The sequence below is a fragment of the Anser anser genome (assembly GCF_964211835.1).
Source record: "Anser anser genome assembly, chromosome: 9".
NCBI lineage: Eukaryota > Metazoa > Chordata > Aves > Anseriformes > Anatidae > Anser > Anser anser.
Window position 1 is genome coordinate 24,569,762 of NC_139729.1, and position 16,844 is coordinate 24,586,605.

Below are 16,844 nucleotides of genomic sequence, written 5' to 3' on the forward strand. Positions count from 1 at the left end.
GGCTACAGATTGGTTTAGCTGTGTCTGAAGATGCCGAAGGGATGACACCACAGAGCGATGCTTCCAGCATCACCATCAGGACATCACTCATTCCTGTGCCATAGATCTACTAAAACCATACACCGAGCACATTAACCCACCACGTCTACTTTTTGAACAGCTGTTAACTGCAGTCGTTGCGATTGAAAGTTTGGTACAATAACTTCAACAATTTCTTTCTATATCGTCTAAATGTTGCTTCTAATAAAGAAATTATTGAACAAGTTACAAGAATTGTAGGACTATCTTTGCAACATATGTCAAAACGATGACAAACCAAGTGAACGTAATTATTCTAATCCTTATTGAAAACTGTATGAAAAATGAAGTAAATCACATATGACAAAATCCTGCAGTACTACAGAGCTCAATTTAAGAAGCATTTGCTCTAAAATTTTAAAATAAGTCCCAGCCTGTAAAGTTTTTCTCCCAGAATCTAGCTAGCTGTATCTGTCCACTTTTTTTCTCTGACAGCTTGATATACTGTCCCCCCTTTGTTACACATTTTGAATTCAATTTAGCATGCTACTTCCAATTAACCAGCACACACTTACTGCATTATTTGGCATTAAACAGGCCCATGTGTTCCTTTAGCTCCTGCCAATGTGAGAAGACAATACCCTTAAGGTGAACAAGGCTATTTGTTCGGCAAGTATTAGGCTCTGGGAAGTGTCCAAGAAGTCTGATGGAAGCCTGCAGGTGTGCGGTTTCAAATACCTTCAAAGTGCTTAATGCCCAAGTCTTCCAGAAATGTTACACTTCATAACCAGCCTCTTCCAACAAGATTTATGCTCTGTTTTGAATATTTCTAATACTCTGGAGTCTGAGTGCCAAAAAACTCTATTTATCAGGCTCAGTCACTGGACAAGTTGCTCTGGTCAGGGATCTTTATACAAACCCATTTATATAAAGGCCATTATTTATTCCGTACAAACTACTAAGAGCAGGTGTGATTTCAGTGTGTTTGCTCTGAATGTAAATTAGTTTAACAGAGTAAATTGTCATCCACAATATAAGCCTACTGCATTAAGGCTATCAATAAGGAGAAAACAAGAACAACTTTTAATGACAACTTTATATAAAAAAAGCATCCTTTCACTGTGATACGTGTACAACAGAAAGTACAGTACAGCTTTGAGATACACCCCACATATTCTTTGAAAGGGGTCACAAATTCACAGACATAACATTGCTATGCAACTGCGTATTAAAAGCAACAACAACAACAACAAAAATAATAAACAATGCGTACACTACAAGTCTGAGTTTCCTTGCTTACTGCTGGAAATTGCTTTACAGCATTCGAATTTAAAGCTTTGGCCCCACAAAATAATTACTGAGCACAGTTGCAGCTCATGCATGGAGCTGGTGCAGTCAGCCGCAGGTCCATGTGCAGGAAAAGTCCTTCAGGAACTGGGGTCTGAGAAAGTTTCTGGCCTAACTACAAAAAATAAAAATAAAAATTAACAGAGGGATGGGAAGATGGAAGTATCTGGGTATACCAGCTCTTTTTAGGAGCTCTTCACAAACTTTTCTTTGCTCTGATAAAACACTAAACTCTTACAGAAACGTTGTTATTTGTCATTGTTAGATCAGCAGTGTGAAGCCACGATGGCTCCAAACTCTGTCTTTGGCTACTCTGGAAAGGATAGAAAGGTATAATTTCCATGTTTGTCCCGTTGGCAACTTCTGACACTGTGATGGTTATTACTTACACAAACAGAAATCTGCAGCCAATCAAAATAATATGGTTGGCAAGAAATCTGGGCAAACTTTAATAGCTATGGTTCTTCAACATAAAAAGGATAAAAGTAGAATAATAATTTTTGGCAGGAGAAGCGGGGAATTTTTAAAATTCTGATTGTTTTCCTATGAGAATAGTGTTATAAATACTGAAGTCTAACTTAAAACATGTTGTTCTGGTTTCATGAATTCACATTGAATAAAATTCTGCTGGATCCACTGAGTTACACTCAGCTCATTTCCACTCTTCTCAAAGTGAAGTTATCTGGAATACACAACAAGGAAAGAGAGTGGCATTTCGCACAGAAATTGCATGTTCAAAATAATTTAAATGTCTTTCTAAAAAGAGTTATCTGCGTATGCAAGCATGTTACGGTGGAATACACAGAGCACTCATTTCAAGAAAGCATAATTAACTTCAGTCCTCTGGGAATCAGATAGCCAAGAAAGTCATTACCAAGTGGAAAATGGACATAAATTTAAATCACAAACCATTTTCACTGAAGTTTTCACTTTCATTTTCAACAAACAGCAGTGCTATGTTCAGGATGTTCATCCTGACAGTCTTTCACTGATGAACCAAATAAGCAGTTATATTATTTTAGTAGTAATTAAGCTCACTTCCCACTCACTTGCCATAATGCCAATCTATTATAATTTAGTAGCTTTTCCATTAAAAAAGTCCACGCAGTCTAATAAAGACTATTTTTCAGGCACAGAATTAGGTAAATTTGTTAATGTGAAATAAGGAGTAGCATCAAAACACATTAGTGATATCACAAGCAAGTACTTTGACAATAGCTAATGATGACAAGTTTTAGCTCTTTTAGAAAATGACATCCTATAAACATTTTCCCCGCTTTGTGAAAAAAGTGAAAACCTACACAAATAGCAAACCAAGAAAAGACATTGAAAAGTCTTCTTTTAATATTTTTTAAATACTGAATTTTTATCTTCATCTTTATATGATTGTGCTTTATTCTATGTTTTGGAACAAAAAGTCATATTGAGCCCCAGATCAGAATGATCTGTTTAACGGCACTGAAGTGAACTTCTGTCCCCAGGGCAATAACATAAAGAAGCTAAGAAGTATTTTGAAGGAGGAATTAATAAAAAAGACTATTGCATATGAATAGTTTTGTATGAATTGGCATTTTCCAATCTAAAAAAAAAAAAGTTTGCTGAAACTATTTCCCAGGCAGATCTACTTGGGCCCCCGATTCATTGGCACAGGCTCAGTATCAGTCACTTAAAATACGTGTTTCATCATGTACCTAACATTGTGACATTCTTTAAAAATACTTAATACAAAATCTTTTACTTCCCTTATAGTACATATTTACAATTCTAATATCAAGATACTGTGGAAAATGTAAACAAGAATACACAGGTGTAAAGAATATGGCTTGGGAAAAGTTCCCCCCTTTGATTAGCTGCTCTAATCACACACAAGTATACAAAGATAAGAAGAAAACAGTACATTTTATAAACTGCTGTCAAACAGCAATATGTAAGTTCTTGGGTTTTGTGCATTAGCTGCTGAGTAACCATACCAGACATCGGGCATCTTTCTGAGAACCAAAATGTCCAACAGACTGGGCTGGGGCTGGCGAAGGGTCGCGGAGATAACCAGGGGCTGGGGTACAGCGCGCAGGGGGCTCCGAGAGAGCACGGTGTCCTCAGTCGTCAGCAGAGAAGACCGTGGGAGGTGCCATTGCTGTCTTCAACTGCCCCATGGGGGCTGCAGACAAGGTGAAGCCAAACTCTTCTCAGACATGCGCATTGAAAGGACGAGAGGCAGTGGACAGAAGTCAAAACATGGGAAATTCTGGTCAGAAACTAGGAAAAAAAACCTGTGAGCATGCACTGGGCAGGGCCCCAAAGAGGTTGTGGGCTGTCCATCCTTGGAGATATTTAACATAACTGGATGATCTCTCAGCAACTTTGTCAACTTTGAAGTTGACCATGCTTTAAGGAGAAGCCTGTACCTCCAGAGGTCTCTTCCAAGCTATCTATTCTATGATAATATGAAAAATTTTGAATGCAATGCTTGCATTACTGTTATACTTTGTAGTAAATACATAGGATCAAAAGACATCAGTCGCTTGACTTGGATGGTTCTTTTTCTCCAGCAGTTACTATGATGATAACTAATCATCTTGCACAAGATTTACCTTAACAGTTCTAATTCAGTTAAACTGCCCCAACTTCACACCATTTTGAGATCAGATCTAGGCCAGCACATCTCCAAAAGAACATTAAAAATGTCACAGCTGACAGAAGAGGCCTGCTGAGAACCACTTGCTTCTGACTAGTTTGGGGACAACAATTTTGTCATGTTTACATCAAGTCAAGCAAAGGTTCTAGTGATTTATTCAGCTATAACAAAGAAATGACAAGGGATCAGAATCAACCCCTGAGATTTTCTGGCTGAAAGCAGTTGGTTAATTAATTTGGTCACAGTCACAAATATCTTTACTGAGTTTACGATGGCTTCCGATACCTGTGAAGTGATTAATAGCAACAATAAGACTTCCATGAAGCTTGAAAAACACTTCCCAAACCTGTATTGCTTTCACTAGATCACAGTTTGAATTACAGTCCCAGGTGAGCAAGTGGTACTTGCTCCGTAGCAGACAGCTAACGGCTGCAGATTGGGTTAAGACCTGGGGTGAACCACGGGGTAACTGGTACTTCACACACTCATTAACCAACTGCAACAACAAACATTTTTAAAAATCACAAGTTAGTGTCAATTATTGTCACTTTCTCTCTTTTAAGACAAAAATTTTTTCTTGCAGCATTGCAATTTGTTGTGGTGTGTGAACACAAGTCCTGGAACAGCTCGTACTACCTTGCCCCAGAGCCCATGGTGCTGGTGTCTTTAAGTGCACTTTTGATCTAGTCAGACTCAAGAGGTTACTACACAGGTTTTGTAACTCCGAACCTGAAGAGAGGTGAAAAGAGGTACTCTGAAATCTTCTAGCCTGGTTAATTCAGAATATTATAACAAAGAACATTATTTCTTTATAATGACTTAGTCCTATATTAAAGAACAACCTGTATAAACATACAAAATAGCACCAAAATGTCCTTGTTCTAAGTGACCAACAGCAGCTGTTGAATGGCATCACGAAGGACTTTTCAAAACTGGCAATGAAGTTATTGTGCAGTAAGAGCACATTATAATCCTTTACACACAGAGCACGCAGATTATCATTACACATATATATCCTTGCTAACTATCCACTTTCTCCATCCAGGATAAAACTTTCTGCATTGGACGTTAGAGTTTTACAAGAACTGCTGCACAGTTTGACTCAGCAAACCACTGAGAAACTCAGCTGGCAAGATGGGAGAATGCAGAAAGCCAGAAGAGCCTGACAGATGTCATCCTGCTCTTTAGAAAAGAGACTCAGATGCAAGCAAGATACAGACGGATACTTCCAACCAATCCACACTTGAAATGGTGCATATTCTTAAATTAATTAACATCTTATCAAGGACTGTGGTGGATTCTTCATCAGTTGCAATTTTAAAATTAGACCGGATGTTTTTCTAGAGCATAAGATATTTTTCAAAGAGGAATGTGGTGAATTTCACTAGTTTCTGTGCAACGTGATTTTGCAGTGAATCCATATTGGCTTCGTAATATGTTAAACACTCATTTAACTTCATGCCGGTTGTCAAGTGGGTTTAGAAAGTCACTTATACATGGTATGGCTCACCGTCAGTTGATGTGTTACATGCTGCTGCTTATCCTGATACTCTGGAGCTCGTTTTACTAAAAACATGTCCAACAATGAATTATCGTATATATCAGAACGAGTGTCCCGAGCAGATTAATGAAGGGGTAAGAGGCTAGGAATAAATACATGAAACAGATTCAACTTTTTAAAAGGATCCAGCTACTAAATGGCCTCTGTAGTCTTCCATAAGAAGTGTGAATACTTCAGCACAATTCAAGCTGAATTGAATAGCTGTTTTCATATCCAAATTCAAATACCGTCTGTGCATATAAAACAGTTCATTTATTAGTCCAAATGTTACTGTTGTAGAGCTCTTGGAAAAATACTCCCTCTTTCTTGAGTTTGTTCTTCATAAAAAGGAGGCTTTGGAGGGCCACCTAGAGAATTAAGTAGAAACGCAGTCTTAGGTCTATATAACATAATACTGAAATATTATATAGATTATACAATTTACACTTAAATAATTTAATAAATGGTACTCTTCAAAGAAAGGTAGAGGACTGAGTTAACTGGCCTCCTCATAGAGGCAGATGGAACCATCACAACAGTAAAAGCAACTCTTAAATGGAAGGTTCCCAAAATATTTCCTAAACTAATGGCAGACTTGCTTGGTAACACCAAAAGCCAGACATGTTTAGACTACATGTGAAAGGAAACAGCACACGGTACTGTACATCATGAAGAAGAGAAATTACCTAAATTAAAAACAAAATGACAACAACAACAAAAACCAAAAATAAAACAAAATAAAAACCACAGACAGGCAAAAACCTTTTGTGGCAGTGTGCTGAGCTTCTTGGGCCCTCACAGATCAATCCAAGTGTGTTTTTCAATGTTTTATCTACTTATCCAGCCACTTAACAGATCTCATCATGCTCTTCAAAACCTGCCATCTCTATGAACAGTATGTGAGTCTGATGGCACGCACAGCAAATAAACCTCTTCATTCATCTTACAAGGCTGTGGGATATCAGCTCTTTCAGGGCACAATTTCATACCTCCAGGCACAGAAGAGCATACAGCTCTCCAGCACAGCTGTGCTGGAGGTGGACACAGGAACCCTTGAGCAAGCAGCACAACCTCTCCACGTCACAGCCTTCTCTGAGGGGAAACCAGTTTGACCAAGGCCTCACAACCACCCAGAATGAATCCCGGTGTTTGCAGTATCCTCTGGCATTTGAGACATCAGGCTCCTGGGCCTTTGGGAGGGCAGCACACACCGACACAACCCTTCCAAGCAAAGCTGCTTCTGTCATGGGCTCTGAGTTTTTCACCAGAGAAGGAAATGCAGAAGGGCTACTGCATCACACAGCCTGACACCGAAACAGTGGTGGCTGCTGCTAGGCAGCACGTTGGCGTGATGGGGTGCTGCTCCTGTCCACGAGGTCCACTGACTATGGTCAGTGCATGATTTCTTTGACTAAGAAAGCCCGTGCACCACCAGGTTGTGTTACCTTCTTTGCAGGTTGGCCCCATCCATGTGGCTGGGCACACGCACTTCCCGTTGTAGGGATTGCACTGGGATTTGCTGGCACACTGGCATCGCAGAGAGCAATTGGGGCCGTACTGGTCCGACCTGCATCCTGGAAGGACAGAAGTGTTTGGAAGAGGGTGAATGCTTCTCCCTGTTTGATGGCTGTGCTCCTTGAAAATGCGTGGACAGAAATGGAAGGAACTGAGACCAATGTCAGCATTCAGGGCAAAATGCAAACACAGTAAGAAAATTAGGGATATTTATTAAAAAAAAATAATCATAAAAGTCCCTGGGACAGAGTATAAACTTCACACATGCTCTGGTGAGAATGTGGACCTCCATCAAGCTCTATAGACAAGGGGAAGCTTTGTTAGGCTCAACTGCTGAACTGAAAATAATATTGTTTTTTAATCCCTTCATACCATCTGGCATAAAAATCTGGGTTAGAAGAATTAACCTTGTTTTGCCCAAAGTTATATACTTACCAATATAAAAGTAAAAAAAAAAAAAAATCAGTTATTATTATGCTGTATAAGAAACTGTCTTAAATAATAACATGCTTTTGCTATATTTCTCTCAGGAGATACAGATCTGGGATCAGGAAGCTGCTTAGACACCTACATCTGCTAATATTAAAACATGACATTTTGGAAAGCCTTGCAGTCCTCAAGTTTCATCTACCGCGTGGTCCACCCAAACTGTAACTCAGCTGTCCTAAAGAAGTTCCCGGAATGGGAATCATCCCCAGTGTCCAACCAGGGGTTGGCAGCCCAACAGAAGAGATCTTGGGATTTGCTCAGGAAAGTTCCTGTCAGCGTCCTGGAGCCACACTATCTCCTGTGGCTCTCTACTGGCTTGGCTGCCAGCGAGCAGCAGCAAAGAGCTTCCACTCACAGAAAGTGGGACTAGAAATTAATCCATTTTATGCATATTCATATATCATGCTCTGATCACACAACTCTGCTGCCTCCTGGCAATTTCAGCTCACAAAAGGTCTCTATCTACCTCCACTGCAGTCTGTATCTACCTCCACTGCAAAGGATGGACAAGAACATTTCATGCCTAGGCTGACAAATGCTCGTTGCAATTTTTTATGCATTCAGAGCACAGGCAGGAAGGGAAAGTTAGCAGCAGGTCACAGGGCAGGGTGCTAAATGCATTGTAAACAATGGCCCTCTCTCCCTCACCTCGCCGAAAACCACTTGTAAATAATCCAGGCGCTTGCTTTCTCACGCAGGCACCATGAGGTAAATAAAAGTGCTCCCGAGCCCTGCATCAGCTGCAGCCCCAACACGTGGCAGAACTCTCCCCATGCGCTCAGAGCTTGGCCTTTTCAATTAGGAAATGTTATGAGAAAAGGTCTCCTCGAACACCTCTGGACCTGATTTTAATTTATGTAATACCACATTTTCATGTTAATAACAATGTGTATTTAAGACATCTGTTTGAAAGTCTGCAATGTTAATTTACTACAGAAAAGGAGTGCCCATAAAAGTCTGTTATATTCTCTCTCTTTTTTTTCTTTTTAATTAACATTTTGCCTGTTTAATGGGTGCTTTACCAGAGTTCAAATTAAAATCAGGCCTTTTATCTTTATGGCTGCTGCACAGACACAGCTGCTCACAGTTATATCACAGATGAACTGAGCCTAATTGAAAATAAAAATGCAAATAAAACCTACCCCATAACAGCTTTTCATGGACGGGGGCTACCCCAGTTGATTTAAGAAAAATAAAAATGACTCCTCGAGTTTGCAAGAAGCAAGAACTCGGCTCAGGTTTTTGGTGCTGAGCTTCCCCCTTGCGTTCCGTTTCTGCTAAAACTTCACTGGCAAGGCCTCTGGGTGCACAGAGCCCTGCTCGCTGCGGGGTAGGTAAGTCCCAGTTGCACCAGTGCCTGGAGACGGGGTTGCTTCAATTTCTGACCACACGGCAGTGCAGTCCGGCAAGCAAATGATTCTCCCTTTTAGTTTTTTGGATTGCACTAGCCCCTAAGCTCCTGGCGATTACTTGACCCCTCGCTTACATTAATAACAGGGTATTTAAAGCTGTTTCCTGCCCTCTCCTAGAACAAAAGGAGGAATAATATTCCCCCCCTTTTGATTCTGGGGCTTGGGAGGATTGTGGTTCCTTGCGTGATCCTCCAACATTAATTAGCACGTGGGTGTTCACTCCCTATATCTTGTTTGCCACAACATTAGGATCACACATCTATTCTTACACTTGTTTAAACCAGTGTGATTCTTTTTACCGATTACCCAAAATTTCCACCAGCATAACTGAGAACAGAATCTGGCTCAAGAACCTTGCCTGTCCTTTACTGCCTCTCAGCCCTGCAACGGTTTCATCAGTTTGCTTGGTTTTCTTTACAGGAGAATTTTCTCACCTATTTTTATACCCTTGTTGCAAAATAATCCTGCTTTTGTGGGCCAGCCATTTACCAAACACACAACCCAAGTGTCTGTGATGCATATGAGGCAATTCTATTTGGATTAAATGTTCCCGGACTACTGCTGAATCCTAGAGCCAGCAACGGCTGCTGAGCTCCACTACCCTCACCTGGAGCTGGACACTTTTGCACTGGTCTGAAAACCCCCACAAATGTCCCTGTGACAAAACACCCGCACGATCTGATCCCTTCGTGCCCAGTTGCAGCCCTCTTGAGTCCTCCCCCCTACATCTGCAGAACTTGTGGGCTTCTCGGTGTATTCAGCAGCGCCTGTTCTCTGAAACTCAAGGCAAGTGACATTTTACTGCTGACCCATACATGGTTTCCCTATCGGTGTATCAATTTAAACAGTGATTAAATCAAGAGTACAGCCTGGTGCTAAAAACGGTGATAACATGCACGAGAGTAATTTGCTGCAAACAATGTGTTCTTGAATACTTTGTACTGGCAAATGTCCTTTCACAGTTATGCTCAGACCAGCCAACGGGTCACGTCGGTTTAACTGTGCATAGTCCAGCCCCTAGAAAATATTCCTCTTACCGATGTCACACTTGTCTCCAGTCTTCCCAGGTGGGCAGAGGCACTTCCCAGTGGCTGGGTCACAGGGAGCTCCTCCGCAGTCACACCGACGCTGGCAGCTCTCTCCAAACCATCCGCTGTCACAGCCTGGTGGGAATAACCTGATTTGAGGTGCACTGCACATGGGCATTGCAACAAATACATCAGGCCAGAAGAGCTTTTGAAGGATGTCTTGGAGAAAAGCTCATAAACTCTCAGCTGAACCTCGTGCAAATGCCAAGTTTAATGAAGGACTGAATACAGTGGAACAGGCATAATATTTATGTGAACTCTCTTTCTGCTGGTTTCATCTAATCCAACATATCAAAAGTATCTGTAAATCTGTCCCAAAATGTTACTGGCACTTATTTTCCTTTTTAATTAGAACTCTTTAGTAGACCATTCCATAACACTCAACTGGCTTGACATGTACCAATTTAATAATCTTACTTGGAATTTTAGAAGCAAATTTAAAATCAGTACAAGAAACTTAATAAGCAACATGTGGAACTCATTGCTGCAAGACAGCATGGAGACCAGGACTTTCACTCCGTTAATCAAAACCAGGTTAGTTAATTTATAAGGAAATGAGAACACCCAGCTACGTAACAGGTAAATGATCACACGTTCAATGTTCCAGGATATTCACAAAGCTCAAAATAGGGAAGATGTTGCTCTCAACAAACAAACTTTTAAATGATGATGTGATTTGTTTATTTTTTTACATCAGGTGGGTATAAGTACCTTTGTCACAGTGGACACCCTGATAACCTGAAGGACAAATGCACTGCCCCGTCACGGCATCGCAGCTTGCTCCATTTTTACAGGCGCATGCATGAAGACAGCTTAGCCCGTAAAATCCAAGGGGGCACCCTGAGAAATGAAAGTGTCAAGTGAGGAAAGTTTATTAAGAAAAACATACATCCCTTTAAAATCCTCTGTATTTGCAGCTACCTTCCCTGGGAGCCAACAAAAGTGGTATTTACCATTACTGCTAATAATCCCATCTGCTCTTAAAGTCACCAGCAACACCCCGACGTCAGAGGTATGCAAGTTACTATGCCTGGAAGCAGACGGGTGATCTGGAACACCCCCCCGAACTTTAACTGAGCCACCGCCGAACCGCTCTGACACCCCACCCTGTGTTACTGCTGGAAACCAGGCGACCCGGGCTGCTGAGGGGCTCTTACTGTGCTCGCAGGAGCGTCCGTAATACCCTTCGGGGCACCGGCAGCACCCCGTGAACCTGTCACAAGTGCCGTTGTGCTGACACATGCAGTCCAAGCCGCAGCCAGAGCCGTACTTCCCAGGGAGACATTCTGCTGACCACATGCGGACAAAAAAAAACAAGAAAGAATCACCGACCTCACCCAGAAAAGCTCCTACCTGACAGCTTTTCCAGCTGAGACGTAATGCCCACATAATAACTTGCAGAGCTCAGGTGAACAATTGTTATGAATTTCCTTCTCTTCATGCAGGTGTGCTCACTGAAGGCACAGCATTTCTGCACTATTATTACATGCTTACTTACTTTGATGAGAATTGCTTTATAGATGTTCGAAGAGCTCACTTTTCCTGTACTTCTTAAAGTCTACCTCTTTAAATTTATCTCTCCAAACAGTCGATGTTGAACCTTCGCACTCCCTAAAGTGTTTTGAAGGCACAGAATAAATGGTATCTTTTCTTTTTTTCCCCTACATCTACAGCAATACTTTCTTTAGACACTTACAAAGTGTGAAAGAAAACACAGAGCTTTTCCTCCTCTGTGTTATCACTGGAGTTCACACTATTTGACTCCTAATAAAAACGGGAGGTGATTTTTTCACACATAGCGACAGACTTTCCATGTATAATTAGATATCTACTTTTACAGAACTAAACACATCTCAAATTGCTGAAAGTCAAGTCACGCAAAAGTGACTGTGTCAATATAATTAATCTGTGCATCATTTCTACAGAAGTTTACTTCCACGGCTGTGATAATTGGAATCTGTGCAGACCGACTTAACTGAGCGTGGCCATCCACATAACCAGATTCGTAACTCTGCAAATGTCAGACAAGATCTTTCAAGAACATCATATCTAATAAACAGAAAAAAGACGCCTGATTAGCTTTGATTTCTAGTCAAAACAGACTCAAAACCATGCTGCTGTGGAAATTAAGATTGAGTTTTCCGATAGCTTAGTATCTCTATCAAAAAGATAAACACTGAAGATCTTTCTAACGATACCACACACCTCCTTTACGTGATGTGTACGTGTCTGCCCCATCTACAGATGTCAGGGGCAGGAAGGCCGTAAATGAGGGTCCTGGAGACTGCTGAGGACGTTGCCCTGTGGCAGCTATAATGTAATGATGATATCATATTAAATGTGAAGCTGACCATTCAATTGACATCATAGCAGTAAACTCATGGTTTCCTGCCCACCTAAGTCTGTAACTCTACAGATATCTCTTATCTAGAAAGAGAAACAGGAACACAGAAATGCACTCTTTTGGGAGATGGAATGAAAGACACATGAAAAGACTACGCTGGGCTGGCAGGAGGTTTTCTAGAGTGAAAACTGAGCTTATTCTGTTAAGTGTGGTTTGCCTTGTGTAAGGGAGAGCTGACATGGAGAAGTAAGGACGTGATAGCATGACCATTTCAATTGCTTTGGACTGAAGTTGCCAGAACATCAGAGAAATCAATACATGGGAAGTTTAACTGCAGTCCAACATCAAAGGGAAAAGAATATCAAGAGAGACTGTAATGAGAAGACAGAGATGCTGTCTGCTGCTGACCTTGGGAGAGTGTGTGAAAGAAGATACAAAACAATGTTCCCATGAAAAAAAGAAAACAAAAGTTGGACAGAAGAAATAAGAGTCCATGCAAAGGAATTTATGAGAATTAAATTATGAGGACTCACGAGGAAACCGCCTCTAAAAAAATATATTTAAAGCTCTAACTTGAGGCAATGCAGCAGGAGAGAAGCTACAGAGATGAATCCAGCTGGGAGAGAGTCCTGGCTTAAGCAAAACCAGTCCCCTTTTGAGGATCCATAGCCACTGCAAACCCCTGCTGGAAGGTACACGTTCACTACCATCAAAGCAGAAAATTACCTTTCTCACACGCTCTTCCTGTCCATCCGAGTCCACAAGTGCAGCTGCCATCCACGTGGTCACAGATACCGCCGTTCTGACAGGCACATGTCAGGCGGCAGTTGGGGCCATATTGTCCCTGGGGACACACTACAGAGAATTAACAAAGTTTGGAAAAAAATAAATTAGCATCCCCCAAAAAAGATGAATGTGACAGGGAATTAATACAGACATATGCTCCCCACTGAGTATCCCAATTGCCTGATGTACCCAAGGGCCGTGGGACACATGCATTTCTACACTCCATCCTTATTAGCAATTTCATCCAAACACTCCTCGTCTCTCATTATCTCCTCACTTCACTCCACTTCATATTTGCTTCTCTTGCTCTCCTCCCTTTGTCCCATCCTCCAATGCCTGCTCTTCAACAAATCCTCTCCTTTCACTTTTCCAGTTCAAGTAACGTGCTTCAAAATTTAGCCCCATCCATCTACAGTGCCCACACTGCTCACGTTGTGTGGCATACACTGCTCTTTTCCCCATCTTTATGTTTCAAACTGCTGTTTGAACTGCAGTCCCTGAAAGCAGTGACTAGTTTTGTAGAGAAACCAGAGCAATGGTGCTGCTGGTGGTGAAGCAAAGCAGCGAGATGTGGGCAGGAGACAGGGGCACGATAAAGGTAGGGTGATCGAGTACAGAGAGACAGGGGCTGAGATCCTGCAAAGTACAGCAAGCTGCAATGTTATCAAGCAAATTCTGGCTCCAAATACGTTGGGAAACACATCCATAAACAATGTTTGGCGCTGAGTTTTATTTGCTGGTTGTTACAACTACGTGCCCAACTGACGATTTGACCTCAGGTCCCGCTTTGTTACCTTGCTGACAGCCGGGTCCCATTTGGCCAGGAGGACAGGTACACTTGCCAGTCCGTGGGTCGCACTGACCTTTACCACACGCACAGAACTGGGTGCAGTCCTTTCCGAATCGATTTTCAGGGCAAGCTGAAGGAAACACAGTCTTTTGTTAAACACCCTGGGTATCCAATGCCAGATTTCATTTCCAGTGGAGGCAGGATCCTACAAGTAGAGTCGGCTTCCTTTTCATCCCAGCTAATGTACTTCAAAACTACAACTATGAAAACAAAACCCACCCAAAGACATAACTGCTTCTTCCTCTGAAACTTTTTTTTTTTGAGGTTATAAATAAAATTCAGGCTTTCACATGAAATATTTAATAGGTTTTCCACCAGAAAGGTGAGTGCAAAACTGAAATATCAGCTGCTCATGCTTCCAGCTAAAGACTTCTTTCCTTCCTTAATATTGATGCTCTCCTATGTTGAAGAGCAAAGCCAGAGATGACCGAGCATTGTCTTTCTGTGAATAAGCTGAGGAAAACTTCAGAAAGTGACTGAATATGATAAAACATCAGGTAAACTTTGATTAGCACTAACCCTGTATGGTCAGTACAGGTATCGCAAGTGGAAATCCCAATGGTGCTGTGTTTACCCATATAAGGAGATCACAGCTTTGGAAATACCACAGAAATTCAGTCACAAAATTTAGCACTTAAATAGAGAAGTAAGAGTAGGGTTGCCATGGAGCCTTTACCAGTTTTGCCATGACAAAACTTGATCTTTTTCCCATTTACTGAAAATAATGGCACCATAGCGTGAAGCAAAATATTGAGATAATTTCTCAACCTAGAAATTTTGGACAGGAAGAAGGAACTTGAGCAATTCATGCTGAGTTGGCTCTAGAAATAAATTTGGGCAAGCAGGTTGTAATCCTGGGATGAGTGTCCTTGTTTCTACTCACACAGAAGAGAGGGAAAATATTTTGCAAGAGAATTTTTACAAAGCTGGAATCCTGATTTACAGTTCAAGGAGGAGGTAACCGGGATCTGTCTGGTTTTATACTGACAAATTCTTCTGTGGATTATTCTCTCTGCTATTTTTTTGAACGAAGCAGAACATGAATGTTGGCTTACTTTTACTACAGTCGGCTCCAATGAAACCAGGCGCGCAATCACAAGTTCCCGACACGGGGTCGCAGTGGCCTCCATTCATGCATTTACAGGCTTTTTGGCAGTATGAACCATAAGTACCTTTTGGACACCCTGTTTAAAAAATAATAATAATAAAAAAAGTTCATTAGGCTATGTTGCTACTGGGACCGTTACATTTCATGTCATAAGCACTTTGTTACTTTCATCCAAAATTAGATTTTCATTTTCTAACTCTATTTGCTTCTGGAGGGCCAGGAGTAGGCATTGACAAGCAGATGGTTGCCTTGGGCAGTGCTCTCCTCTCCGACTCCAAGTCAAAGCTCTGGGGAGCCTGCCCGACTGCTGCTACCGAGCCTGCTGCTCCTGGCTCTGCTCTTCTCATTTCTCATATGCGAAGGTAGCAAGAAAAGAAAGCCCGGCTCTTCAGAGATTTTTCTCCTGGGTTTCTATTCCAAATCAACGTGCTCCCCCTTTCCTTTCCATGGCAGAGATGGAGAGATGGGGCCCTCCTCCTCCTCTGGGCAACAACAGCCTGTTGAGAAGCCACGAGCAGGCTCTGCCTCATTTAGCTGTCGTTTTAGCTGACCAGTTCTAGGCAGCGGGCAAGTCTCATCCTGCAAAAAATGTTTAAGTAGCAGAAATTTTGATTCCTCTATAATCTATTTTTGCGCTCCAAACTGGCGTTTGCATTGCTCTGGCAAATCTAGTGGAGGGCTACGAAAATGTGCACATGACAATAACACAAAATCTCAGGAGACACCTTCTCAGAAGATGGATACAGCAGAGAGAGGCTTTAAATGCAAAGCCAGAAAATTCTCTGAGAAAAATAAAGCTATGTTTTGTAAAAACCCAAACAGACGTTAGACCTGGCTGGATTGCCAAGCCAGTGTAGCATGGCAATGAGGTGTCCGTGCAGAGGTTTTCTGGGTGATGGTGAATATTTCTGCTTTTCTTCTGGACAGCTCATGTTGAAAGAACATCGGATACAAGATCAGGAGGACATTAATGCATCTGCCACGCTTAGCTCATGTTTTCGGGATACTCTTTAAAGACACAGAGGCTGGAATTGAGGAAAAGAGCTGGGCAGAGCTGCTAGGCATGTGCCTCCAGCTGCCAGGGCTGACTCCAGCGTGCCACCACCCAGCCCTGGAGAGGCAAGTTGCTCCCCCAGTTTCCCAGCGTACTGGAAGGGAGAAAAGCCAGTGCTGTCAGAGCAACGTGATCATCATTCTACATTTGCATGCATGCTGCTACCTCTGAATGACATTTCTTTGCTCCTTCCTTCCTTCTGTTAATCCCCACCAAAGGAAAGCCTATGGCTACTTTGGCAATCTGGCTGAATATATATTTGCACGTCTCCAGGCAACAGATCTCTTGCAATCTGTGTATAAGGAGCTTCATATATTTTCTCTTTTTTCTGAAGGCATGAAAGCATAGTGTGAGTGCCTGGAGAAATCCATGGATTTTTTGAACCACTCAGTAGAGAGGGAGAGCTTACGGTAAAGCTTTAAAGGGATGCCTTTTAAAATAAAATTGAAAATTGGCTTCTGCTCAAATCAGGATAGCAGATCATCAGGACTAAACAGATACACACTTTTCCAACATGCGAATACTCTCCTCAGCCCTTCTCAACCATGGCTTCTTCTCAATGAATACTGCGTCATCACTGCTTCCATCTGTCGGTACAGAAAATCTGTTTCATGTGCAAACCCTGGCATCAAGGTGTGAGCCCTGCAGCACCTATTAG

At 41.8% G+C, this 16,844-nt stretch overlaps 1 protein-coding gene across 9 annotated transcripts in view; it reads right to left on the reverse strand.

The window, feature by feature from the left end:
• Positions 1–1,096: 1,096 nt before the first annotated feature.
• The window catches only part of LOC310904186 (uncharacterized protein), a 227,403-nt gene continuing 211,655 nt past the window's right edge, over positions 1,097–16,844 (reverse strand). For 6 of the 9 annotated variants that reach the window (XM_083848541.1, XM_083848539.1, XM_083848540.1 and 3 more), the window contains 8 exons: positions 15,080–15,208; positions 13,969–14,094; positions 13,115–13,243; positions 11,202–11,330; positions 10,756–10,884; positions 9,994–10,119; positions 6,986–7,114; positions 1,097–5,908 (listed from right to left, as the gene is read on the reverse strand). In XM_083848541.1, the coding sequence (XP_083704667.1) occupies positions 5,829–5,908; positions 6,986–7,114; positions 9,994–10,119; positions 10,756–10,884; positions 11,202–11,330; positions 13,115–13,243; positions 13,969–14,094; positions 15,080–15,208 (977 nt within the window). In that variant the 3' untranslated portion in view covers positions 1,097–5,828. Of the gene's footprint in view, positions 5,909–6,985; positions 7,115–9,993; positions 10,120–10,755; positions 10,885–11,201; positions 11,331–13,114; positions 13,244–13,968; positions 14,095–15,079; positions 15,209–15,238; positions 16,774–16,844 lie in introns of those variants that run through there. The other 3 variants (XR_014588108.1, XR_014588109.1, XM_083848543.1) reach the window with 3 other exon arrangements.